The sequence below is a fragment of the Symphodus melops genome, assembly GCF_947650265.1.
Source record: "Symphodus melops genome assembly, chromosome: 5".
In the NCBI taxonomy this organism is placed as follows: domain Eukaryota; kingdom Metazoa; phylum Chordata; class Actinopteri; order Labriformes; family Labridae; genus Symphodus; species Symphodus melops.
The window spans coordinates 25,858,769-25,886,487 of NC_136695.1; the positions used below are offsets into that span (position 1 = coordinate 25,858,769).

Sequence of the window (27,719 nt, forward strand, 5' to 3'; positions counted from 1 at the left end):
TGTGTGTGTGTGTGTGTGTGTGTGTGTGTGTGTGTGTGTGTGTGTGTGTGTGTGTGTGTGTGTGTGTGTGTGTGTGTGTGTGTGTGTGTGTGTGTGTGTGTGTGTGTGTGTGTGTGTGTGTGTGTGTGTGTGTGTGTGTGTGTGTGTGTTGCGCTTTTTTTTTTTTTTTTTGTATCTTCTGTTGCGTGTTGTTGTTGTGACTGACCGGACTCTCAGCAGCTGCCTATCTGTGTAAGACTGGATTTGACTCCCATGGGTGCTAGATGTGTGTCAATCCCAAACCCGCCAACTCCACGTCATCCTCTCTCTGTATGTCTGTGTGTCTTTTCTACGCTCTGCCTGCTGTGACTGAAGCCATTGTGCCTCGGCGTGGAGCACTCGCCCTGTTCCCACAGCTCAGGGCGCTCCGGATTGGAAACACAACAGCTGTATTGTGGTGTGTGCGTGTGCTGGTGTGTGGGCCTGTGTGTGCGTGGGCACTCGTTAGCAGCATACGTATGGCTGAGGAGGTTAGCTGGGACTGCGCTGCGTGTCAGGCCTGCTCCTCACTATCCAGTAACTCTGGCTCCCTGCCCACCGTGTGCAGTGGAAGTGTGCAGCAGAGGGGAACAAGTTCAAGTGTGCTGAGAAATTCCTTCAGGATATTTGGCAGCACAGATACTGGTGTGTTGTATGCTATATAGATTGAACTTTTTGTACTGCTATGTAGTGGTGCACCACTTGCTAAATATGATCACCCAGTGTTGTTTACGATCATTAATAGAAGGAAACCGGTTGTGCTCGATGCCTCACATTTTCTTTTGGATACAAAACATTAGTGCAACGCACAATATTAGACATGCATGGACAAAATGAGCAAACTCACAAGAATTGTTTGCAGCCATGAAAACAGCAGTACTGAAAAAAGCTTCTTCAGCGTCTTCTCACCTTCTTATGTGTGGTACCTATGTATCGTATCTCTGTGTAAAGATTGACATTTGCTAAAGAGTTAAACCTGCCAGCAGCTCTTCATATAGCCAGCTAACAGGTTGTTGCATTACCATTTTTTATTTTTTTTATTTTTTTTGCCATCTTGGTATTGAAGTCCAAAGCCTGTGATCAATAGTCAAACAGTTGCAAGCAGAGCTCACTGTAAGATTGTACAACATTAGTTGCAGTATGTCCGCTCACACTGTACGACAGATCGTCAGGTTGGGACAGTACGGGGCGTTGACAATTGTCAATAAAGTTTCTTTTGAAAATCCCACAGATGGAGGTTGAAGTCAGATCGATATGTTTTTCAGTCGTCTCGTACGCACTACTCCCAAAACAAACACCGCTTCACACTCTCGCACACTCGACATCACCAGTACATGCGAGCCATCCAGCTCAGTCATAACAGCAAAAGTGATGCAATCAAACAGACATACCTTCTGTTGCTACGGTGCTTTCTCTCTGCCAGTTTGTACAGGCCCCAAATCAGGACAAAAGCCCTGAAGTCATGGAATCTGCTCGTGGGAGCAGCTGATCACGCCTTACTTCAAGATTATAGATTTGGCCAGAAGAAAGGAAACAATGATGACGTTAAAGAGATTCATCCGATTCGTCCATCATCTGTACGACTTGTCCACGAGGCGATCCCAGCTCTCATTGGACGTGGCTGACAGTAATCTGCACATTTCTGTTTAGTTTAATCTCTTAACAGTCTAATAATGTGAGCCCTCCTGTCTGAATGTAAAACCCTCACTGCTTCAGGTCTGACACGGTTTTGAGCAGAATCATTTTGTCAGTTTAAGTCGTGTGACAGTAAATGTAATCAAATATAAATGAAAAGAGAGAAGCTGAGTGTCGACAGAATCTTAAATGATCTTCATTAAACAACATTTGTACAGTGACGAGGCAGCAACATTCATCAAACCTTCAGAGAGTTCAGCAGGATGCCAAACCTGATGATGCTTGAGTTTCAGTTTCCAACAGCAGGAGGAAGGGAAGTTGTTGCATTTCTGAAAACAAACAAAAAAAAAACCCATAATAAGCTTTATTTAATTCATGTTTAAGAACAGTTGATCCTTCTTTGCTCTACTTCTGTGTTTGAATGTACAAGGTCAGAAAATGAGAATCATACTGATAGACGGGTGGAGGAGGACGACGATTACATCCACTCTCTTCTGTTTGTTCAAACATGTCCTTCCTGTAATTATCTGAAATTAGACTACACACACACACACACACATACACACACACACACACGCAGTGTGTGTAAAGAGTAAATATGTGTTTGATGTGTCTGTGAAGACTTTTCATTATTTGTCAAAGCCGAGTGTCACACGTCACAAACCGACAGCCTCGTCATTGACTCCCTGGCCTCTTCTTGACTAGTATTCTATTAGTCTTAGTCTTCGTCTTGCAGCGTTTGTGTTTTCCTGTAAACTCGAGCGGAGTTGTGTGTTAGAGGTTGGACAGCTTCCCACGCAGCTAACAAGCTCAGAGAATGGGCTTTTTGACATTCAAGGTCTTCGTCATTATATAACCAGAACATTGCTTATACGTCTTGAACATTTCAGTAATTACGGGGTTGTCTTTTGAATCCTTATCACTATAGAAGAGAAAGAATAAGAAGCATGGTTAGCTTGGACTAGTTTCTGTGTTACCCGTTTGGAGAGTCACTCCACAAGCCCCTTTGGGTTTAATTTGGCTTCTCCAGCGCATTTCTTTCAGACATCCTTATTTTGTATTAACTCATCAAACTCTCTGTTTTTTGTTTGTATTTTTCATTTGATCTATTTTGTGTTTGTTGTTGCATGAAATAATAATTAAAACCCCCCCCCCCCCCAGAATATTTCTGTCCGTTCCGAGCTGGACTCATCTGCCTGTGGCCGAGCACGTTTGTTTTGTCTGTTTGTGGAGGGAACAGAGCTGCACAGTTTCCAAGAAAAGGCAGATAGGAGGGAGAGGAATCCGATGCGTTTCCGAATGATCAGGAACAGGTTGGCTTTTCAGCTCCCAAGCTGCAAAACAGCTGTGTGTGTGTGACAGGACTGCCTGTTGATTTCCAGCATCACAGCACGTTTCGCACCATGTGGGAAATGTTTTTAAGGTCTATTCTGTCTAAACACCAAGCATAATCAACATTCTTCTTTTTAAAAAAAAATAAAGTCTAAACACCAAGCATAATCAACATTCTTCTTTTTAAAAAAAAATAAAAAATTTCAACAGCATCTGTGTAACCAGGAAGAACCTTCATAAACCATCGTCACAAATGTTTTAAAGCCTTTCTGTAAGCGATAGAATCAGCCGGCTTTATTGCAGACTGAAGGTTGAAGTACACAGAAGCAGGCAGGCCAAACATCAGGCTGAGCTTTTTGATTAGATCTAATTGACTTGTTTGGATTCTTGTTTGCATGATGTGGGAGTGTTGTATGTTGCATGTCCTGACTGTCTGCAGCAGGAGGGTCAGTGCGTGGGATCAGGCACTTCTGAGCATTTCTTTTATACGTTTGGCCTTTGGAGATTTATTTGAGGAAACGGGAGTAAATCAGTATCAGTTTGGCGATGTGTATAGCTCTGTTGTGAGAGAACAGGTGTTTTTGCAAAATGACAAAAGTCGTATCTCTGTGATTGAGGAGAAACCACCTTTACCAGTGAGTCTGTGCTGTAGTAACACTAATGCAGTGACTCCACTTCTCTGTGTGTGTTTAAAATGACTCTGTGTTTGTAGGAGCTCGTCTGTGTTAAACCTGTGCTGCACTTTTTCACTTTGCCTCAAGTTCCCTTTTTTTTTTTTTTTTTTAAATTCTGCCCACAAGTCGCCGTCATCACTACGACTGAATTCAGCGGCGTAGACTCAAAGATGCTCCACTATGAGTTTCTCTGACCGCCGTAGCTCTGTGACTCATGCTGAACAGATTCCAGCTCCGAGTAGCAGATGAAAACACAGATCCTGCCCCCTCTTTAATCCAGCCGCTCCCTGCTTTTCCTCTTCTTCCTCGCTGACTTCAGCCAAACCATCACAGGGCAGGAAGAGAGGGGAAAAAAGAGCTCCCAGTAACGGAAAGCCCTTTTTTGAAGTTTGATTGATTTCTGGGTGAATTAGGATGGATCTCAGTATGTGGAAGAAGAGCTTATTTTGAAGTCGCTTTAATGAAGATTTACTGCCAGGATATCTGTCTTCTCTCTTTAAGCTCCTCGTGTGTATGTGTGTGTGTGTGTGTGTGAAATCAGGCTTATCTCACGACTTTCACCGGGGGCCCCAAAAGGAATTACCATAACAAAAGTTTGTGTGCACAAAGTTTTGTGTGAGAAGGACAGCCGTGTCAGGAATTCCAGACTTTCCGCTCTTTTTTTTTTTTTTTCTTTTTTTTTCTTTCTTTCTTTTTTTTCTTTCTCCTCTTTTTATTTTAGCCCTGTTAGCCTCTCCGATACACAGCCCACCAAAAGGCAGAAAGAGAGGAGGAAAGCCGGGGCAGAAAGCACACAGCACCGGAGCCCGCCTGTAAACAAACAAGGCTGCTCATGTTGTCTGCTGTTACCTCACAGAAGGTTTCTGTTCTGTTGTCGGAAGGATTTTATGAACTTTCCCCTCGACTGGGCCCGCAGCCTCAACATCACCCACACATGTGAGAGCCTATGAGTCAAATCGGAGATGAATCATACTGCCTTTCATTTATCAATGACACATTTTGGGCAGTTTGTTTCGATGAGCAGAAGTTGAGAGCGCGGTGGAGACAGAATAAAACTGAAACGACAAAGTGTCTGAGGCGTCGGCGGGAACAAAAACAAATGAAGAGCCCTCGTCTCAAGTTATGGACGTCGCAAGTTTAATCAAAAAAACATTATGTTGGGAGAGCCATTGGCTTTGTGAAGTGCGATGTGCAAGGCAAGTCAAAGCAGAGCCAAAAATAGCACAACTGCGAGTGTGACACACGAACAGAACTCTGCATTTTATGGATCAAAGTGAGTCACGTCAAAGACATCTCAGGGGCTTTATTAGAGTGAGTGTGTGTGTGTGTGTGTGGAGATATACATGTAAGAGCTGTGTAACACTGTAAGTAGGTTTTGGAACACAAGATAAGAAAAGATATAACTTTATTGATCCCCAATTGGGAAATTCGGGCGTTGCAGTACAGAATAAAAATAGTAGCATAAATACAATTTCAAAGTAGTAGGAGGGGATATATACAGAGGACTATAATGTTGTGAACTCAACAGGACAATGAAAAAATAATGTGCAGTAAATGGCAGGTCAAAGTGGCAGTTATAAAGTACAATATAATATAGTGCAGTAAGTATAATATTCAGTTATATACATGTGAGCAATGTATAGAATATAATATTATATATATATATATATATATATATAATATACTAACATTGATTTTTGATGCTGTGCAGAGAACAAGCTTGAAGCAGTCGTTTCTTTCACCTCATTGTCTCGAGCTCGTACTCAAGGGTCGAAATCCTCTCCTGAAAAAAGATCAACGATAGCGCTCCCACCATGCGAAGTTATCATTCAGTCATTTCCTCATGAGATCCTCCTTTTTAAAAGCCCGACCTACATATGAAGTTGTTTTCATAAAAACCCTTGAAGACAAATATGCTTCTAAAAGCATGACACTGACTGTTTCCAGTATTTCTTGGAGAGAAGGATGCCTGTGTTTTCCACACTGCCAGCCTTTTTTTCTTGCATCATAGATGTGCTTCAGTGTCACTCAAACTGCTTCAGTTTCTGATGAATGCACTTCCTGACCTCAGCACATCATGTTGGCTGGACCTGAAACTCCCTGCTGTTGTTTGCTTTAGAATAAGTGCCCCCCGTTGACTCCCGCCTCGGTGTGTTTGTGGTCCTGAGGATGTGTTTTTTATGCACCATAGGCTTACAGGGGTTGATATGAAGTTGTTTTCCAAGATCGCAGACCCAGAAACGAGACTGTTAATTCAGAAAAGAAGTGTGAATCAGTGACACGTAAAATAAAGGAAATCAGCTGAATTTAAAGATGTCGCAGTGTCGTCATTGTTCTCCTATTTTGAAGGCAGTATTTTAACTGAGTTAGCTGGTGGAACATGTAATCATGTCTTTCCATCTAGAGTCTCGGCCAGTTATTATCTGTCGCCCTGAGCTGATGTTCTTTATTTTGAAGTGTCTTCCACTGACATGTCCATGTCCTCTCTCGACCTTCCTCTGTCCTCAGTCGTTAATATTTCATTCAGTGCGCGTATGACGGGGTGTTTTTTTTTAGTAGGTCTGTTTGCATCACATGACGTTTAAATGATCCCTTGTTTTAGTTCCCTCTTCACAACATCTCGACAAGACATTCAGAATTTCACTGCGAAGGTTTTTCTTTACACTAACAGGCACTTTGTGGGCTTGTTATAGGGTGAGTGGATTGAACTAAGCAGTGCTAACAAACACTGACAACGTAGGTTCAAGTGAAAAAGGTTCAAGTCGAACAATTTTAAAAACTGAGGTCTTTGGAGTAAAGTAACAAAAAACGCCTTTTTATGTTGATGTGTTCCACTTCCAGATAACTAATACATACATGCATGCTGTATGTTGGAAGAGAGAAGTTTAAATGGTTGTGTAAAGGAGCTCTTGATATAATTAGAACTCAATGATACGATCTGTGGCGAGCGGTGTGCTAATGGATCAGCTGAGCCTCACATATGTGGTTTGATAAAACATGACTGACTCGTATAATCACCACCGCTCCCTCCTCCTTCTCCTTCCAGCCGCCGTTGGGGCTCAGTCCCTGTTCTCCATGCCACGGCGGCCCGGCTATGGCACCATGGGGAAGCCAATCAAGCTGCTGGCCAACTGCTTCCAGGTGGAGATCCCCAAGATGGACGTCTACCTCTATGAGGTGGACATCAAGCCTGACAAGTGTCCGCGACGAGTCAACAGGTGGGTTTTTCTCTCAGGATGATATCTGTCAAGGATAGATGAACGACTGTCCAGCAGAGCAATCAAAACAAAGACCTCGAATTCAGAGGCAGGCTCACTTTTGATTTGTTGTGGTGGTTGATTTGTCTGGTTAGGAAGACATTATTCTCTAAGTGCTGTATATCTGCAACTCAGGTGTGTGTGTGTTTGTGTGTTTGTTTGTGTGTGTTGTGCAGGGAGGTGGTTGACTCGATGGTGCAGCACTTTAAGGTGACCATCTTTGGGGATCGCAGGCCAGTCTACGATGGAAAGAGGAGCCTGTACACAGCCAACCCGCTGCCTGTGGCACCTGCAGGGGTGAGCTTGCAAAAAGACAGACGTGTCATAATCTACACACTGGGGCTGCACACTGCCATATAACAAACATATAATAAATAAACGACACAGAAGTGGTGAATGAAGCAACACAGCCCAACACTATGATGACATTTTATGACCTCCAAGTTTGTCAGTGCTACGTGTAGTTTTACGGTGGCAACAGAAGAGCGGAGAGGTGTATACTGGCAAACAGAAAAACGATATAAACTTCATCACCTGCCCTCAATTTTTCTGAAAATCTCCTGCGTCATTCTCGCGTCAGCTCAACCCAATGTCTCATGGGAAATATACTAGGGGGCTGGAGGGAACATTTTGGGTAATGTGGGAGTGCAAAATTTTGCTGCTTGTTCCACACATGCAGTTGAAGTTTTCAGGAGTTTTGTGCATGTGTGAAAGCACCAATAGAGAGAGACACACTGTCTCAACAACTCAGCACAGAATGTGTTCTTTATGCCTGCAGTGTTTCACACAAAGCCCATTCATGTTGGAATACTGAGCAATGTAAGTCAACTTAAAACCCTCAACACATTTTCGTCCCTTCCTCAGGTGGACCTGGACGTCACGCTGCCGGGGGAGGGAGGGAAAGATCGGCCCTTCAAAGTTTCTATCAAGTTTGTGTCTCTGGTCAGCTGGCACATGCTCCACGAGGTGCTGACCGGCCGCAGCATGCCTGAGCCTCTGGAGCTGGACAAACCCATCAGCACCAACCCGGTGCACGCCGTGGATGTGGTGCTGCGACACTTACCCTCCATGAAGTAAGCCACCGACGCTTGAATTCAACCTGTAGCAATGGTTTTTGAAATGATTTACCAGTGGTCAGAGGATATTACAGCTCAAATCCCTTTTACAGTCAGCAAACAGAACGCCAAAGACAGAGAAAACATGGTCGCTCTGATACGCACAGTAAATACTATATATTAGTTTTGTCATATTGGCACCAATATCAGCCGTCTGATCCCAGCGGAAATCAAAGCCAGCGAATACGGACCTCATATCATCTTCCTCCATTTGATATCAAAGTCCTGAGTCTGGCTCGAGCCAAATCGAACACAATCTCCCAGGTTCCTTTAATAAAACATATTTCAAAGAAGCGGTTGTGTCAACAACTTTCATTTAGCCGTGTTTGCGACCACCATGCGACGTTACCGCGGTGGCATCCCGACACATTGTCAGGCACAGAATCCTCAAAGAAATGTGCAGATATGGATGTGACTCCTGGGTCGTGTGGTGAGAGGTGGATGTGTGCAGGCAGTGTCCTCTCCCTCTCTTTTCACCACGTAGTTTAACAAACACACAATGACCTACATTTGAAATTGAGGGTGTTAACTAATCTTACAGTTCCAGTCCATTACTACTGTGCCATTTCCTTTTTTCCTTTTTATATTTTCTTTTTTTTTTTTCCTTCAATACCTTCAGTCATTTCCCCCCCACGTTACTTTTAATACGTTCAACCCGTTTGCTCATGCTTTCTTAGAATTGCTCCTCTTCTCTTTCCAGGTACACTCCAGTCGGTCGCTCCTTCTTCTCGGCTCCGGAGGGCTACGATCATCCTCTGGGAGGCGGGCGGGAGGTTTGGTTCGGCTTTCATCAATCTGTGCGCCCTGCCATGTGGAAGATGATGCTAAATATTGACGGTGAGAGCCAAATTCCAGCTTCCATGTAATGCTTCTGAGGGTACCTCAGGACTACAATATGACCTCACAGGCGGTCCTAAGTAACAGAAGTGTTTTCTTTTCCTTTAAAACGGAGAAAGAAAAAAAAAATGCACACACATTTGTAGTTTTCTCTATTGTTGTTTTTTCCTCTTTCACAGCCAGGCAGAAGAGATTTTAATACTAAAACACATGACTTAGAGCCTCCATATGATGCAGAGTATTTCTAATGATCTATTTCTTTTGAGTGGTTTGTATTTGTGAGTAAATCTAATGTCTGAATTGAAGGTAAATATAAATTGACGACGTGGTCCTCAAGATCCTCTCATATCTTTCTCTTCATACGGGGACTGACGCTGTGCCTCTGTGTGAGCAAGACAACATGTCTTTTCCATCCGAAGCAGCACGTTTGATGCTTTTCATGGTGACGGCAGTGCCCCCACACACTATGTAGTGTCGACCCACGTGTCAGAATGAAGCCGATTCTCCTGACTTTGAACCAGTTTTTTTAGGAAACAAAGGATATGGAAGGTGTCATTTGTTATCAGAAACAGAAAAAAAAACTCTGAAGATAATTGAGCTACAATTGAAGTCTGTTCATATTTATGGAAAAGAAGCAGCAGAGAGGCCGGAGGAGAATGGGCCATATGCACTACGCAGGAATCTGCTCGAGACGTGGAGGAAGGTGGCTTTTCGGCTGGATGGGAGGGTTGCTGTGGAGACCGAGAGCAGCCAGTTAGAGTGTGTGTGTGTGTGTCTTTACGAGTGAGACTGGTGGGTGGTTTTGGGGTCAGGAGGGGAGCTGTGTGGAGTATTTTCTTGAGACAGCTTTTGTTTTGCTGCGAGTGCTTGAAATCACCGTCTGGATTTGAAACCTCCCGCTCCCCGACCATTGATTATTCTCTTTTGTCTCGTTTTCCCGCTCTGTCATTCATGGAAATCAACAAGTCCGCTCAAGTCTTTCATGTGCTCTCTCAAGCAACAAACCCACATTTGATTTCTTACTCTTATGTGTGGCAACAAAACAATGAATCCCTTTGAAATGCGTGCACATCAGAGTGTCAGTGCAGTTATAATAATTACAGGTATTTAACGGCTATCAGAGACGTGAAAGCATTTAGTTTGAACTTGGCATGAATGACTCAAACGCCTCCAAATACACAGAGGTTCTGTCTCACTGTGTGGGGAAGGACAACAAGGAGTGATGTCAGTTCTTAACTGTTGTTGAAGGCTTTCGTATATTCAACTAAAAACCAGCGTTTTGTGTGCGTCGTGTCGGCATCACTCGTGGACATGTTCTCGTTGTGCTCTCATCAAACACGGCGACAGAGAAAGGTTGCTTACATCACATCAGCTGAGGCGGATCATCCATCAACAACTTCCTCAGCGACACTCTCTCCATCTCTTCATGTCCATGTTTGGATTGCTTTCATCTTTGCTTTGTGTTCCTGGTTTTTTTTTTTTTGGGGGGGGGGGGGGGGGGGTTTCGTCTTCCATAGATCTAATTTCAGTCTGATGTTGTCTCGCTGTGCTGTGTCACTGATCAGCTTTTAATCTCCCTGCCTCAGACTTTCCGTTGGTTTAGAGAAAAAAGGATCACATGAGAACAAAAGGAAATCTGTGCTGCTTGAATTCAACATCCTGTGTTCAGTGTGTGCTCCTCTTCCATCCAGCAGTGTGGGCTGAACGTTTCAATGTAATGCAGCGTTACGTTTAGAGAATATTTAGTCATAAGCTCTTTACAAAGGCTTCGTCATAGATGTACTGCACTTTCAGGGACACACATTCCTTTCCTGTGTTGCGGCTCATTTGGTATTCATGCTTTGTGTTTTCACTTCACATGGAGGTATTATGCAAAACCTTTTGGTCACCTGAAGGAGTTTTAGATGGGTCAAAGGTGTTGCATAAGTTGTGGAGCTGTTGTATTATTTCCTCTTTCAAAGTGCTCATAAAACAGCAATATCAGATTTTTATATATATGTGTGTATTCATATAAGTCAATGTTTTGTTTTTTTCATGCAGAGACTTAGCATGTACATGTCCTATTTTCAACTGTAAGGTAGCTGCAAACAGTGATGTTCAGTAATAATACAACAGAGAATCAATCTGTGAATACATTTAGATTTTAAAATACTCGTCTAAAATGTCCTTATTTTCCTTTGCAGTGTCTGCCACCGCCTTCTACAAGGCCCAGCCAGTCATCCAGTTCATGTGTGAAGTGCTGGACATCCACAACATAGACGAGCAGCCTCGGCCTCTCACAGACTCGCACCGGGTCAAATTCACCAAAGAAATCAAAGGTAATGGCGGGGATGCTAAGTGTGCCTGGCTGCATGTGATGAGGAGACTTAAATGAGATGAAGAAAGGTGCATTAAGTGCGTGTGTGGGAGTTTGAGCAGGAGCGGGCAGAGCACCTGTCGCAGACATTCATTCAGAGACACACTCTTAATTCTCCTCCACTCTGTGTTATTCACCAGGTTTGAAGGTGGAGGTGACCCACTGTGGAACCATGCGGAGGAAGTACCGTGTCTGCAACGTGACCCGCCGGCCTGCTAGCCATCAAACGTGAGTCAGCCTCTGAGGCGGGCGGGGGAACGGGAGACTCTGGGCGGAGTGTGCGGATGGGATGGGGGCGGGCAACGCAGACTGCAGAGCACACATTCATTCATTTACCACCAAACAAAACGGGTTCTAGTTGACTCATCTGACAGCCATGTGGACAACGTTAGTCATCTGTTAGCCGCTGTTTGCAGCTGCTGATCCAGAGTTTCTGTCAGTAGGAGTACATTAGCTGTGTGTGTGTGTGTGTGTTATCATTTACATGTTGTTACATCAGCACATGGTCATCAGGAAGAATCATCTTTCTCTTTTGGTACTGTGTCACGCTGTTATAAAATGACAGTTAAATTAAGTGATAGTTATATGATGATTGTACTTCACAGTAGTGCTTGCTTGAATGTCACATAAGCGTTTTTAAATCACGGTCTTTTCGTGTAAATGTACATGCAGTGTGAAAAGCTACGAGCAAACTGAAGGGCGCTAACATTAGCCTGCTAACACAACGATGCAGCTCGAGTTGTTTTGGTCTGATGCTGGACGACATCTACTGGATCAAAAAGCTGCACGTTATTCCTTTAAGCTTTTAATTCACAGTTATGAAGCAAGTAAGTTTATTTACAGGGGACATTTTTAGCAACATGGCATTTCAAAGAACTTCACACAAGACAAAAAAACTACAACATGCCAAAGGGAAAAGAGACTTTATAGAAAGCTATAAGCTATGCTCATGACTACGAGCAGATAAAAACCCCAAAACGAAGCTCAAATACAAAGTGTTTGGGATAATGAGTCCGTAACTATTTATTTACATCGTGTAAACCAGTAGTTCAGTACAGATTCTAACCTGCTTAGCAACAGAAGGGCTGTTTCTCTTCCTTGCAACATTATTCTCGGCCGGTCTATTTCTGCCCAGCTGTTATTGTTATAAACGGTGCAGCTGACAAAAACGTGGCTGTGCCTCTCGTAACATCACAGTTTAGTGTTTCTCTCTGTTTGTATTTCCTCCAACAATAATCACTTAAAGTACATTCATAACGAGCTCTATAAAAGTAGATAGTTAATTAATTACTTACAGACAATTAAACCAAAAAATATTCGGTATAACTGACATGCTTATCGCCTTAATTAATTGGTTAAAATGTGGTTTAATATACCTGTTAATTACTTACAGATGGGTTAAGGATGCTACAAAATAAATCAATGTCATTCAGTTTCCCTCAGTGAAATTCTCGTCTTTCTTGCAGGTTCCCCTTACAGTTGGAAAATGGTCAGACTGTAGAGCGTACTGTAGCCCACTACTTCAGGGAGAAGTACAACCTGCAGCTTAAGTACCCTCATTTGCCCTGTCTGCAGGTGGGCCAGGAGCAAAAGCACACCTATCTGCCTCTGGAGGTGAGACACTAGAAGTTACTTACCTCACTGCAAGTATGATGAAAACTCTGATGTGTATGGTCGACTGGGCATGTGCAGAAAAGGCTCAAGTAAGCCAAGAAATGTTTCTCCCCGGCTGAAAATAACAGACATGTCTGTTTCCCTGCAGGTTTGTAACATTGTAGCCGGTCAAAGGTGCATCAAGAAGCTGACAGATAATCAGACCTCCACTATGATCAAAGCCACAGCTCGCTCCGCACCCGACAGGCAGGAGGAGATCAGCAGGCTGGTGAGTTTAGGGACACCAGCTGAACCAAAATCTCCTCTGATTTCTCCATAAACACCCTGACTGAACACTGACACAAAGCCCAGGAGCATCATTTACCAGAGTACCACTTCTTCATCAAAACACCTTAAATCAAGTGGCCTAAAACTCGGACAATTTTATACTTGTTTGCCTTTTTTTTTTTTACCCTAAAATGTGTCTAGTAAGAAGAAATACTGTGTTGTACCAGCGCCTAAGAATGCACCATTATTTGAGTCTGTAGGTCTAGTTTTTACTGAAGTCTAAACTTCAGTTTGGACGTCTGCTTTGATTCGTAGTATTGACGCAGACAAAGACATGATCCCGCCTGAAAAAGAGGACTAAATCGTCTCTGTGCATGATACAGACTTTCACTGAAACACTAGTTTGACACACAGCACAGCCGTAACAACATCTACCACCACATCAATGCGCTTCCTTCCCCACATAACCAGCACAGCACACACAGTGGCACATCACACTGAATTTATAGACTGTTGTTTGTCGAGTAGTTCAGACTCGGCTGTTTGTAAGTGTAAGCGCCTCAGTTTGATATCCTACAGGTGGACACACAACAGTGTTATGAAATGGTCGTGTTGCTCGTTAATGGCCGGTTGCCATGCTGCTCATCCTGTTATCAGATTGCTTGTTTTGTAATCCTCTCTCCGAGACTCCTGTCTTATGTAGTTAAAGGAGGCATGTCTTTGAGCTCATCCATCACATCTGGCAATTAAAAAGGAGCCGGACCAAGGGTCAACAAAATGCCAGAGTGGTTATAGTGTTAATGTATGTGTATGTACTAGGCAGCTACACATTCTGCCTTATTATTGGACAGACTGAAAAGACCTCTGGCTACCATCAGATTAGCAATGCACATTTTGCTACCTGTTGTTCCCTTATTAAACCTTGTCTTCTTATCTCTTCACTCAGCAACAAAATAAGTGGACTGGCTTTCAGGAAGTGATTGTAGACAAGACTGTGGTGGCGTTTTCACACCGACAGGCCGAGTGTGGGTGGAAGACACGAGGTAGAGGGATGAAACGGTACAAAACAAGCAGATAAGCAGTGTATGACAGAACGCCAAAATGAAGCACTTTGTACAGAGGCAGGCCCGATAGCGATCACCTTATATACTGTATATATAAACCATTGGAGAAGTAATTGTATACACAAGTATTTCTCAAGGAAATAATGAGAGGTTTTATCTGATTATTTCACAGAAAAAAAGCTGCTGTTGAACTTTAATATCTTGCAGTTTCACAAAAGGTTACAGCCAGCAGCTGGTTAGCTTTCCATCAAGACTTCTAACATAGGATCAAAGTAGCCTGGCTCCTTTTCTCACTGTGTTTCCAAGTCGGTTGTACTGGCTCCACACTTGTCCCTCAACAATAAACGAAGCAGAGACTGTTTGATAAGCTAAATGTGTGAAGTACGTGGAGGGGAAAAGAAGTGCTGGCTGTCACCTTAAGTGTTCCAAAAATGGTGAATTATTCCAAACAAGACACTGAGTGGTCAGATGTTTGAGGAAATGTCTGCTTTATTTCTTTTGTGCTGCAGTTGATTTGTAACTATGCTGTCATGTCATGCCACAGCCTGACCAGCCTCTGCATCTGTTCCCCCTGCAGGTGCGCAGTGCCAACTACGAGGCCGACCCATTCGTGCAGGAATTCCAGTTCAAGGTGCGCGACGAGATGGCCCACGTGACGGGGCGAGTGCTACCCGCCCCCATGCTGCAATACGGCGGCAGGGTGAGCACAGAGCACTTTATGGTACCCTTCCTTTAAATCACGCCCATTCTCTCTGTTTGTCTGACACGCTGTCCCCTTCCTCAGCCCTTTACTCCACACCGTCTCTGAGGGGAACTAACTCCAGCTTCTGTTTGCTCTTCATGGTGTCTTCATAGTGTCGACTGTGTTGGCTTTTTTTTTTTTTTGTGGTTCGGCCTCAGTGATTAAATATGATAATTCTCCTTTCACAGATTTTGAAGGAAAAATTCAAAACACAACAACAAACAATAAAAAGTTTAAAGAGAAAATAGGTGCTGATTTGAAGCTTCTCACTGAGACCGAACCACTTTGCTGATTAACATTTGTACATCTTCTCGGAGATGACTGTCAGTCCTTGTGATTATAGCTACATAGAGTCTGAAGAGGAAACCACTAACTTTAAACTAGTTCTAAGTGTTTCACATCTTAAAGCCTGCATGCATGCTTCTGTTTAGTCCCACATTGTGTTGATCTGTGTATAATTGAGTGTTAATATATTTTGGTTTGGATGAAGGGTACGTGGATTCTGTGGGTTCTCAGAAAGTAAGCGTGTGTGCGAGTGGGTCTTTCTTTAAGTGTGTGTGTGTGTGAATAGTATGTGATCGACTGTTTGCCCACATAATCACGAGTACATGCGGTGAGACTGCAATGTTGTTTCAGAACCGCACCGTGGCCACGCCCAGCCACGGAGTGTGGGACATGAGGGGGAAGCAGTTCCACACCGGGGTGGAGATCAAGATGTGGGCCATCGCCTGCTTCGCCACACAGCGGCAGTGTCGGGAAGAAATACTGAAGTAGGATTACTTGATGTTATCAATCTCTGTTTCCTTTTAAAAGTGTCTGGAGCCGCTCTGCCTGCACTGACGATTCTCATGAGTTCATCTTTGATTAGATTATTCTTCAAATCACTTTTTGCCTTTCTTTATATTTTCCATAAACGATCATTTAAGTGATTACAACATAGATAGTTAATATCTCTTATGTATAAATTTTGCAAATGGTCATTACATTTCTATTAGCTTGACAATTTCAAGAAGAAAAAAAAAAGAATAACTGAGGCAAAGTGAACCTCACAGAAAGGCCTTTATCATTTGGAAACAAGTAAAAACTTTCTCTCTCATTCATGCAAAGTGTTAAATATGCCGTAAAACCTGCAACCTAACCTGCCTCGTGCTGCTTTCATTATTTTTATTTTTTTATTTTTTCTGAAATGGAAAAACGAACATTACACGTCAATAAGATTTGATAAAAAAAGCTAAAACGATAAACATTTTGAGGTGTCCCAGACGTCTTTGTCTCCGAGCTGAACAGGCAGCAGGCTGCAGTATTGATGAGGGTTGACTTCACTATAAATGTCTCTTCTTTCTTTCCCTCTGCTTGTGCAGGGGTTTCACAGACCAGCTGCGCAAGATCTCAAAGGATGCTGGGATGCCCATCCAGGGCCAGCCATGTTTCTGTAAATACGCCCAGGGAGCGGACAGCGTGGAGCCCATGTTCAGACACCTGAAGAACACCTACGCCGGGCTGCAGCTCATCATCGTCATCCTGCCGGGAAAGACTCCCGTCTATGGTCAGAAAACTGCTCGAAAATGAATTTTGTATTAGAGTCTATAAGTATACTTGTGGTTTAGACAGTGTGGAAGCAGTAATGCTATTCTGGGAGGGAGAGCTGATGCAATAGCCTCTCCTCCTTGGTTTCACAAATGTGTGTCAATAAAAGGACCATGTTGAGGAGAAGAGGGAGAATGCACTGCACACTCGGTTTCAACATTTCCTCTCCCTGTCTCCTTCTGTTTTTCCTCTTGGTGTATTTTCTCAGACTGTTCTGATCCCTGTTTGTATTCTTTAATCCTGACTTGTTCCCATGTATGACTGCTCTCCTGTATATTTGTTTCTCTGGCATTTAATTATAAACTAGCTCACTAATCAAGGGCCCAAAGTGATCCAATATGATTTATAACTCTGACTAACTGGCATCTTTACAGTAACAGCTATGTTTGGACGTCAAGTCTTTGAAATTCTGCCCTATGTTGGCGTTTTTTGACGCCCGCTGTCTTTTGTCACCACTCACAGCTGAGGTGAAGCGTGTGGGCGACACCCTCCTGGGCATGGCCACGCAGTGTGTGCAGGTGAAGAACGTGGTGAAGACGTCCCCTCAGACCCTCTCCAACCTCTGCCTCAAGATCAACGTGAAGCTGGGAGGCATCAACAACATCCTGGTGCCTCATCAGCGGTTAGCTATGCTCTCTTTCACGTCACATTTAGAGGAATAGTATTTTAGTGAAACTGATGTAGATGTACGCACATTTTTTTTGTCGAACATAAGTTTTTATTTTTAACAATGTTTTGCCCTTTTTTGGGGTTCATGTATCTAATTTGTGTTTTTAAATTATGCTCACAGTCGCTGATATTCGGAAAAAGTTTCTGTTTTCATGCAGGCAGTACTGCTCCATGCAGTGTGCCAAGTCTGATCTGATTGGTTGGTCAATTTGCTCTATCGTAATTGGTCAGTCCAGCTTTGTTCTTGGATGTCCCGCCCATTTTCCAATATTGGGAATGCTACAGTCAGTAGCAGGGGAGCTTGTGCTTGCTACAACGAGCCAATGGGCTTGGATCCGTGACATCTTTGTCTTGTGATGTCACAACACAAATTTTCAACGAGGGGGGGGGCGAGGGACCAAGCGTTACATGCGGCTATTGCTACAGCTAACAGGAGGAGGTAGGAGAAGCTGTGTTTCCGCGGACTTTGAATTTTTGCACATAGCTGTGCCTAAATAATCACCAGACACCTGGAAACACACCTAAAGAGCATCTAAAACCAGAAAAAAAGCAGAATATGGGACCTTCAAAACAACATACACGTAACTAGTAACAAATCTGTGCAGCAAAACTTTCTTTATATATGTGACATATGTAACAGAGTGTAATCTTAAGAATTGTTTCTCTCACCAACAGGCCGTCAGTGTTTCAACAGCCAGTTATCTTCTTGGGTGCAGACGTCACACATCCGCCTGCTGGTGACGGGAAGAAGCCTTCGATTGCAGCAGTGAGTATCTTTTTCTTATTTCCTCCTCACCTCATTGACTTACAGCAGCTGTATCTGACGTTCACTCTTGTTGTTACTGAACATTTCACCGTCCTCATCCCAACTCCAACCTCTCTTCTCCAGGTGGTAGGCAGTATGGACGCCCACCCCAGCAGGTACTGTGCCACTGTGCGGGTCCAGAGGCCGAGGCAGGAGGTCATCCAGGACCTGGCCTCCATGGTGCGGGAGCTCCTCATCCAGTTCTACAAGTCAACCCGCTACAAGCCCACCAGGATCATTTTCTACAGGGATGGAGTTTCAGAAGGCCAGTTCAGACAGGTCAGTCCTCACTCACAATCACAAAGAATCGATCTGCAGCAGAAGTCCAGTTAAGTTTGGCTGAAAAGTATAACTTTTTTCTATGATTTAGATCTTTTACAAATGAACAGTACATTTAGGTCTTTTGAGATGTCTGCATAAACCATTTTCCACACATTTTGTTTCAGTACATTTCACTGAGAATAATAAGGTAGTATGTTGAAAACACACAATCAATCGGTAATGGCAGGACTGTTTGCGTTACTTTTCAAGGACACCTTTATCAACATTTCAAGCTGCTCGTGTCTTTTTCTCCTCAGGTGCTGTATTATGAGCTGCTGGCCATCCGTGAGGCCTGTATAAGCCTGGAGAAGGAGTACCAGCCAGGCATCACATATATTGTTGTGCAAAAACGCCACCACACACGCCTCTTCTGTGCCGACCGCAATGAGAGAGTGAGTTCACGTGACTGACGCGCACACGCATGCGCGCTCTGATTCTGATAATGGCAGGGCGATGTTTCCCATTAAAGTCAGTACAGTCTGTTGTCTGTTGTTCCATATTCTGTTTTATGATCCAAGCCCTCATGTTAAGTACTAAATGGCTCTCCTTAATTACCTTTTGTCAATTGGTCCGCTCGCCCTCCTAACCCCATATAATTACGTTCGATTAAAGCATTAGGGTCCAGTGCAGGCCGAGAGCTGTGGAGTGGCACTCAAGGCCAAGGGAGTAAGACTCAGCCACTAACAACCTTATTTTCAGTGCAAGCACTTCCATACCGAGCATTAGGCTCTCTGGAGCATTAGGTCTTTAATTGGTTGATTGGGAAGCACTTGGTAAAGCTTGGCCTGGGTCAGTCCACCAGCTAGATCTTGCTCACATTATTTGAATTTTTCTTGCTCACTTAGTGCTTTCAGAGCATGTTTTTCTGCTCTCTTTTTCCCCCCACCATTTTCCATTTCCTGTTATGGTTGTTTTGGCTTTTACGGTGACACATTGTTGAGAAAGTAGAAAGCTTTTACCTGGCACTGACTGACCTTAACTCTGCTTTTGTCAGGTTGGACGCAGTGGAAACATTCCTGCTGGTACTACCGTGGATACGGACATCACGCATCCCTACGAGTTTGACTTTTACCTCTGCAGTCACGCTGGAATACAGGTCAGAACAAGCCCTCGTGTTCTCTGCCTCTCTGTGAGCCTCTGCAGAGAGACGCATTGTTAGATCTCTCAAGAATCGCACACTTGCCCCAGACTTCCTGTTTTATTGATCTAAATCCAACTCAATCAAGTTAGAACCAAGAGTAACTTTTTTTTTCTCTTTCTAATGTGGAATGAAAACAGAACTCAATGATAGAAAAGGCTTTACAAAGTTTACAATTCTTGCTGAACGTTATAGAATAAGGAAACAAAATAAGGGTTAGCTGGAGGACAGAGTTTCTGTTGAATTCACTCCATCTTTTTAAATGTCCTCCTGACTCTTGAAAGGATTTAAACTAAGACAGCGAGGTTCTTTCCTCTCAAACTATGAAATACTTGGTTGATTCAGTTCTTTCCCTTTTAGACTCTAACTATGTACACAACTAAAGTCTACATGAAACATCCTCGAAGGAAAACTTTAATGTGACACTAATAATTAAACAAAGTGGAATTTGATGTCCTCCTCCAGGGCACCAGTCGGCCCTCCCACTACCACGTTCTGTGGGACGACAATTGTTTTACCGCTGACGAGTTCCAGCTGCTCACCTACCAGTTGTGCCACACCTATGTGCGCTGTACCCGCTCAGTATCCATCCCCGCACCTGCCTACTACGCCCACCTGGTGGCCTTCCGCGCCCGCTACCATCTGGTGGACAAAGAACACGACAGGTGAGGAGAGGAAGGCTTTTTCTTTCTTTTTCTTTTTTCACTCTGGCTGTAAAGGTCACGAACTCTGACGTGTTTGATCGCGGCTGTCCGGTGTCACTTGTTGTTTTCCTGCATATACTGTATGTCGTTGTTGTTCCTGATCCATCCTCCTCCTGTCTCCTGTCGTCTTTCCGCAGCGCTGAGGGCAGCCATGTTTCTGGTCAGAGTAACGGTCGGGACCCCCAGGCGCTGGCCAAAGCTGTTCAGATTCACCACGACACCCTGAGGACCATGTACTTCGCCTGAGTTCCACCAACCCTCCCCAAACCATTGCCACATTTCACACACAAGAATGAAAAAAGACAACTGTGTACGCCTGGCTTGCCAGTCAAAGAGTCCTCATACGTGCAAGTCCCCTACACACACACACACACACACAGCCACACACACACGCCTAGTCAATCCGGACCTGACACTGTGCAGAGGAGAGCAGGGAGGAGCGAGGGGAGGAGGCACCCCCACACTGGACTGAGGATGCAAAAGCTGCTTTAAATACAAACAAGACAGAAACTCAGCACTATTATGCAATATTTAACCAGCCAACCAGTTTGTTTCCTCCCTCATCAGGCCCCCTTTTTGTTACCCCTTCCCTCTGTTTCTCCCCGGTTTGCCTCCTTTACTTAGGGCCTGCGGGTTGCTCTGTTTTTTTGTTGTTGTTTTTTTTTCATTTAATGTTCCCTTTTCTTTGAGCTTCTCTAGTCTATGAACGTGCTCCTCCGCCATCTACAGTACCTCAAATCAGTCAGAGCAGCAGCACTTTTACATTCTGCCAGTTAAACTGTCGTTTGTTGAATCTCCCCGGTGTTAGAAACGAGAAGAGAGCGAAAGGAAGGGTCCATGTCTCAAGATGTTTAGATTTCTGTTGTATATTGTTTTTTTTTATTATTCTATCAGATGTGAGTCCTCCAATTTTCCACTTTTATTGTCCCCTTTCCATCTTATTTTCTCTGTCCTGTCACATTATAGTGTGAAATCAAGATTTTACTTTGAGCACACTGCCACCTGTTGGCGACGAGGTATACATGCCCGCTTAAAGTCACAACAAAAAGTTACACGTCTCATTGAAACAGAGTCGGTCCATAGCGGCTGATTACTCTACAGTATGTATTTCATTTAAAGTATCACACTGTTATTTAATTCAGTTTATTTTTCTTCTACATTATGTGAAACATTTTGTCTTCTTTTTTTTTTTAAAAGTAATCATTTAAACCATGCAAGCTTATTTTTTATTCTCATCTTATTAGCCTGCATGCTTTCATCCCCCCTCGGTGCTTTGTATCACATTTCCCTCTCTTGTGTTTGAGATGGTGAGTAAATCGAGATCACGTCGACGGTTTCCTCTTGTGCAATAATCAGGCGAAACAAAGGGAGGAGGATTGTAGGGGACTTTGAAAGAACAGTTTGGGCGCTTTCAGTGAATTGCTCCTCTGTTTTACCAGATTGTCCTTGCCGTTGAGCAAAAAAAAAAAAAAAAAAATCTAACAACCCTGCAGTTTTCATGTTTTTTACTTGAATTGAAAGGATGTTATGCACCTCTGAGTTTGTAATGAAGCTTCTCATGCACCTGCAGCAGAGAGGAGAGAAAACAATGGCCATAAAGAGATAGTATTCAAGTGCCTGGTGGAGGTGAAGTGTTCAGTGGTTAAAAGTAACTCACTGTTGGAGCCTATGTCAGCGGGGTTAAATAACCAAGAAGCATATTCCAATAAGTGGACAGCATACGATGGTTTATAGCTAGAAAGTTCACCCGATGCCTCTTATTCCTCTCAACAACTGTCCACTGACTTTTCTAAACATCTCATTTAATCATCCTACAATCACTGTGTACGTTGTGTTTGCCTATACAGCCGTGTTAGCTGTGTTAGGGGCTTTGCCGAGTTGTCTCTTAGCCTAATCTTTACCAGACATGGATCCAGCTGCTACAGTGAGTTTGTTCTTTAAAATGGCAGAGGGGAAGGGGGGTTCATGGGTAATGGAGTCAGCCTTGTCATCATTATGAGTCTTTCAATAATCAGTTTCTTTCTGTAGAATTCATTTGTCGTGGACAAGGTTTACTTCCTGCCCATGAAACCGTCCGACAGTTGGCTCCAGATTCAAGCTGAGGGATTCAGCAAGTGGCGGAAACTGTGGCGATGTGAAAAACGTGTATCTGGATTTTGTTCGCCACTTGTGTCCTCTGTGCTGCTGAAGCTTGTGTCGAGGTTGGTTTTTCAAAGTTATCTGCACTAAAAAAACGAAGCTGTGTTCAGGGCGTGAACACAGGCGTGGTGCTACTCGGTCTGAAGTTGAACCTTTATGCTTGACTTGAGATGAACAGGTGGGAAAAAGGTAGAAAAAAAACCCTCTTACTTAAATAAAGGCAGGAAAAGATGCAGGGGGGAGGGTTTAGATTTCACTCGTGTCTGAAAGCCTTTTTAAAAAAAAAAAGCCAGATGAAAGTATATTTGTACATTTTAAATTATGTAGTGCACACCAATTATTTTTGCTAACAGAATAATAAAAAAAAAAGTAGTCTAAATAAATATTAACCTTAGAAATACATAAATACTGATGAGTAACGGTTTAAAAAAAAAGTGTAATAACAAAGTTGTATTATTGCAATAGACTGTTGACTTGTTCCTGTGTCACTGTGGTGTTCGTGTGAACAGTGGTGGGCTTGTTGTGTTTGGACTGTCAAACTGTTATTGATCGGGGTGTGGACTCGAGCCGCCTCGGGTTTTAATGTTTGGACAAAAAACTGTGAGATGTTGAGTGCTTACTTCTCTCTTTTTTTTATTTGGTAGATGTTCAAACTGTTTGAGGTTTGTTGAGGAGAAGAGCGGAAATATGTCAAATTGACTCCCGGAGGCTTTTGTATTTAGAAATAACATCTTAAGTGTTGAGAGGAGAAGACGAGCGGTTAATGTATTGAGCTTCTGCTCTTGAATGTTTTCTTCAAACGGTGCTGATGCCTGCCCCACCTCGAGGACACGTCTGATCAAACAACGTCCTAACAAGGGACAGTAGTTCTCCATTTCTGTTCCCCTTTGTGTTAAATCCTCGGCGGGGGGGATTTACTTCGGGATTGTAACCTCTGTTGCTCCGTCAGACTCCGAGTCACTTCATGTCCTCGCAAACACAAAGACTCGGCCTCCCCGGGAAATCTGCAGTGTGACAAAGCCTGTAATCTTATTGTCGCTCTTTTGCTCTCAAACATTTACTCCCAATGTGCCAGAGGAGTACTTTCCAAGGCCGTACAATCCAACCCCCCCCCCACACACACACACACACACACACACACAAACACACAAACACACACCCCAGGGAGGCAAAGACCGATTTTTTTAAAGCTGAAGGACAACAGTTGGGTCTGGTCAGTGAGATAAAGTCGAGTCAGTTCATTCAAGGATGTGTGATTTTCAGAAGGAATAGAAGCTGACTGATGATGACTATTTTGTGGCAGGTTGTGTTGAAAGTGTTGATGCGTGACTGTAAGAATTTGAATCCATTAATCACTCACTATCGCTGCTGTCTGTGATGGATCTTCAGTCTGTGTGTGTGAACCACACTCTCGAGGGCAGTTGAACACATGTTTACATAGCAGATGTGTTTGCCTCGCGTACAGCTGAAATGTCATGAGCTCTGCTTTGCAAAATATTAGCTTGTAGTGAAGTGACCTAACACGAGAGCGACCAGTCAGGGTCCGCGGCAGTGAGCGTTGAAGGGAAGACATAATGTATGTGTCTAGTTTTTCTCTTTTTGTTACAGAGTCAGGGAATAGATTTGTTTGTTTTTCCAATTCGATTAAAACGACTTGTTTGAGTTGACTGAAATGAAAGGACACACACAGCTTGCGGCTAGCCGTAACCTTTGGCTCTCGATTAGGATCACTAACGGTAAAGACAAGTTTTTTTTTTGTTTTTTTTACAGAAGCTGGAAAAACAAAACATTTGATCCACAAAGTGACAGAGGCTGGTGCAGAAAAATCACCAAATTACCTTGTGAAAGGTCAGTGTCCCGATTTTGAAAGGAGTTAAGGTGTATTTCATTTTGAGAAATGGATCAATAAATCTCTGATTTGAGTTGCAGTGGAAGGTAGCAATGGAGTGAGAAAAAGTCCACAGAAAGTGCCTTTCCTCTTGATGGTGCTGTAAACTGAAAGATAGAAATGAAACAAACAAAATGTGCTTTTCAAGAACATTTTGCAGTGCTGGGATGGATGCGTCCACCCGCACTCTTTATCTGTTGGTGAGAGATGGCAGTGCAAACTTGTGTTAGATGTTTTTAGAAATTAGGTTTATGAAAAGCCAAGTGTACGGTTGTGATTGAGCTTTCGCTTCATAGTGCATTCAGTGTCTTGGACCAAAGGTGTCGATGGTACAGTGACATGTAGGTGAGATAGAGTCGGGGGGGGGGGGGGGGGTTTGAGGGGTTTGTATGAGGCGACACTAGCGTGACACGGCCCTGCCCAAGAATGTCAAACATAGCACAGCACTTTACAGACTGCCACTCCCACTCAGACACGCCCGAGAGGTTTCCCTCCCACTCCTGTTCTCCTCGTCTTAAACCAGGAGGACGAGAGGACGCCACGCTCGATGACAACGAGGATGATACGGTCTCGTGTGTTACCAAACCGAAGCGGCCCGTTGTTCATAGTGTGCCTCTTGCTCTTGTGACTTGGTTGCCTTCGGTTGGAGGATTCCCTCCAGGAAACTCTGCTGGACATGTTGCTACAGCTAGGGCTGGGTGTCAAAACGCAACATCTGTACATCCCGATTAAAAAAAAAAAAAAAAAAAAAAAAAAAAAAGTTTTTTAGAGAAGTATTTTCTGGCACTGAAATATCAAGATTTGTTCATCTTTAAGGGGCATTTTAAGAATAAGAAAAGCATAAAATTGCTTTAAAAGTTTGATTTATGGTAATGATGAATTGTTTTGATAATGATTCCAATGAATATATCTAATTTCATATAAAATGCTGTATCGGTATCCTCTTCTCCCAAAACCAAAGTCGTTCTAAGTCATTTAAATTATGGCAATAGCAAGTAGCGCTTACAGTACAGCGCTAGCAGAGAGTAATGCTAATCAAAGCTATCGGTTTATCCAAATATTCTTGAATCGTACTGCTATCTGAGGGATACTAAAGTATTGGATGATATTTAATGGTCTCGATGAAATGAAACAAAACCAGAGTCAGTATTGAATGTGTTCCCATGATGCCCGGCCCTTGCAGCAGCCCCTTTCTCATCTCAGCGCCCTGCAGTCCTGAGCCGGGAGGTTGTCGACTGAAACGTTTGAAGGGGGGGGGGGGTCTGTAGTTCTGTGGGTACCTTTACAGTCCAGGGGTGGGGGAAGGGGGGAGTGAAATCTTTCTATTACAAGAGATCTCTACAAACACTGCACCTCACTTACCTAGGTATGCTGCATCTGTTATACTACATGAAAGAAAACAAAAAACCCTGCAAACTGCTTTTATTATGACATATAATGCTTGAGTAATGCCTGATTGCGATATTCTTATACAGTAACTATTTTAGAGTTGAATAAGTATAACTGTAAAAAATATTAAGTTTTTGTCTTAACACTTATCCGACTTTGACGAATTGTTCTTGAGCCGACTTTTTTTGTTTTGTTGTCCTATTTAAATGTGTCGTTTCTTTCAAATTTATATATGAAATATATTATGTGCGGAATATTTTATGGTGTATTTATTGAGAGTGCGTTCAAGCGGCTGGAGTCTCCGCATTCGTATTGCAGCATGGTGGGGGCGGAGCCGGGAGTGAAACGAGGCCTTTAGCCCCTCCCCCTCCACGTTGACGCCTTATTCTCTTAGACACGCAAGCACAACAATATGGAGGGGAGAAGCGAGGTGGACGAAAAGGACGAGGAAGCTTTGACCTGGTGATTCAGAGCCCTGTATCATGTTTTTGGTTGATGTTTGCAGATCAAATCTTCCTCTTTCTTTTCTCAATATTCTTTTAACCCTCCACTTTTTTCTTTTTTTTTCCTTTTTTTTTTCTTTAACCAACTTTAGAAGGCCAAACGCTAACCCCCACATGTTGCAGCTCGTCTCTGACGAAGGGAACCATTTCTGAACCACACTGACTGAATAGTCTGATAGCTGACTTTGTTTTTTCTCATTATTAGCTGCTAATTGGTACAATAGCCATGTCACTTCCCAGAGCCAGTAAAGAGCAGGTGGGAAAGCAAGTATTCAAAATATCTTCGGATCTCGGTGTAAATCTGAATACACACTTTGCTTTAAAGTCGTCAAGTTTAGTTTTTCTTGTGCCAGAACACCTCACAGCGGTTCAAAAGGTCTCATTCCACAAACACAGAAGACATGCCTCAACCTTAAGTGCGTTCTTACTCATTCGTCACATTTCTGTGTGACTTTGCGATGCCCGTGTTTGGTCGCCTACCATGAAAACAAGCTAACGAACATACTGGTATCCTCATCTCTTTTTTTATTTTTTATTTTGTCATGTAAACCACTAGCTTTGCTACAGGATTTTAATGTACCAACATGTGCAGGCTTTTTAAAGAATCGCTCGGTCCTGTTTGTACCAATGCCAGAACAGGAACAAGGTCAGGGTCAAACAGCATTTGAAAACATTTCTTGGCTCTTTTTTTTTTTTTTTTTTTCTTAAATCAGCAAACACAAAAATGAGGAAGAAGTCAAAGCTGTTGATGACTTCAAAATCAATTGCTGGTTATTGTTGTATTTCTCTGGAGCCCCTGAAGGGACATGGATGGTAAAAATGAAGATAAAACCCAAGAAAGTTGAATGATGCAAAGAGACAATTGCAAGAAGTTCTCTCCACGTCTCTTTGTGGGCTCCATATGTTCCCACTGATGGTAAATCCAAAGAGCAGTATTTTCAGATATAGTTTGACCCGGCTGCTGGATTACAGAAACCTGTGCCTGTATAATGAACCAAGGATGAGTGACATTGTCATGATTTTTTTTTTTTCCCTTTTTGAACTGTTTTCATTGGTTGTCCCTCACCAAATCAGAGGACCAGAGACATGGAGCTTTTGAGTGTTGTCCCTCCTGTTCCAAAGTTGAAATAAAAACGTCCCTCTGTCCTTGTCAATCCATGGTTACTGTAATGTTTACTCCCATGGCTTCTTTAACCTGTTCTCATCCCATTATCGTTCCAATAATGACTCTGAACCAAATATTGCACAAGAGATTAGGCTCCGGACGCCTTGTTATTCCCGGGATGGTTTTGAAAATGGATGTTCGACAGTGGCCAAGGATTTGACACGATACATTTGTGTACTGATTGTCTTTTTTTTTTATTTCCATGTAGCATGTCACTCTTGTTTCAGTTTTATTTCAAAGTAAAGATCTCGGGCTCTGATACCTCCGAGCAAGGAACCAGCAAACAGGTGTACTATGTACACGTTGAACAGTGACCCTTCTCCACACCAGACGGTCCATGTCTCAGTCTCTCTCTGTTGTACCAACAGCTCTATTCCTCTACATTTGAATGTCTTTCTTATGTAACTCTCTCTCATAGGTTTGTTGGCCTTTTAGTGTTGCTTTGCTTCAGTTTGGAGTGTATCTTTGACTAATACTTGCAATAAAATGCTTTGCTTTAC

At 43.2% G+C, this 27,719-nt stretch overlaps 1 protein-coding gene across 2 annotated transcripts in view; it reads left to right on the forward strand.

Moving 5' to 3' along the window:
* ago3a (argonaute RISC catalytic component 3a) overlaps nucleotides 1-27,719 on the forward strand; it is a 31,829-nt gene extending 4,110 nt beyond the window's left edge. Inside the window, exons 2-19 of one of the 2 annotated variants that reach the window (XM_079344841.1) lie at nucleotides 6,706-6,877; nucleotides 7,093-7,213; nucleotides 7,781-7,989; nucleotides 8,732-8,868; nucleotides 11,052-11,186; nucleotides 11,365-11,452; nucleotides 12,691-12,838; nucleotides 12,987-13,106; nucleotides 14,747-14,890; nucleotides 15,548-15,681; nucleotides 16,273-16,457; nucleotides 16,961-17,120; nucleotides 17,843-17,933; nucleotides 18,057-18,251; nucleotides 18,551-18,685; nucleotides 19,288-19,389; nucleotides 19,897-20,096; nucleotides 20,273-27,719. In XM_079344841.1, coding sequence (XP_079200967.1) covers nucleotides 6,706-6,877; nucleotides 7,093-7,213; nucleotides 7,781-7,989; nucleotides 8,732-8,868; nucleotides 11,052-11,186; nucleotides 11,365-11,452; nucleotides 12,691-12,838; nucleotides 12,987-13,106; nucleotides 14,747-14,890; nucleotides 15,548-15,681; nucleotides 16,273-16,457; nucleotides 16,961-17,120; nucleotides 17,843-17,933; nucleotides 18,057-18,251; nucleotides 18,551-18,685; nucleotides 19,288-19,389; nucleotides 19,897-20,096; nucleotides 20,273-20,381 — 2,585 coding nt within the window. In that variant the 3' untranslated portion in view covers nucleotides 20,382-27,719. The remainder of the gene's footprint in view (nucleotides 1-6,705; nucleotides 6,878-7,092; nucleotides 7,214-7,780; nucleotides 7,990-8,731; nucleotides 8,869-11,051; nucleotides 11,187-11,364; nucleotides 11,453-12,690; nucleotides 12,839-12,986; nucleotides 13,107-14,746; nucleotides 14,891-15,547; nucleotides 15,682-16,272; nucleotides 16,458-16,960; nucleotides 17,121-17,842; nucleotides 17,934-18,056; nucleotides 18,252-18,550; nucleotides 18,686-19,287; nucleotides 19,390-19,896; nucleotides 20,097-20,272) is intronic. The other variant, XM_079344842.1, reaches the window with a different exon arrangement.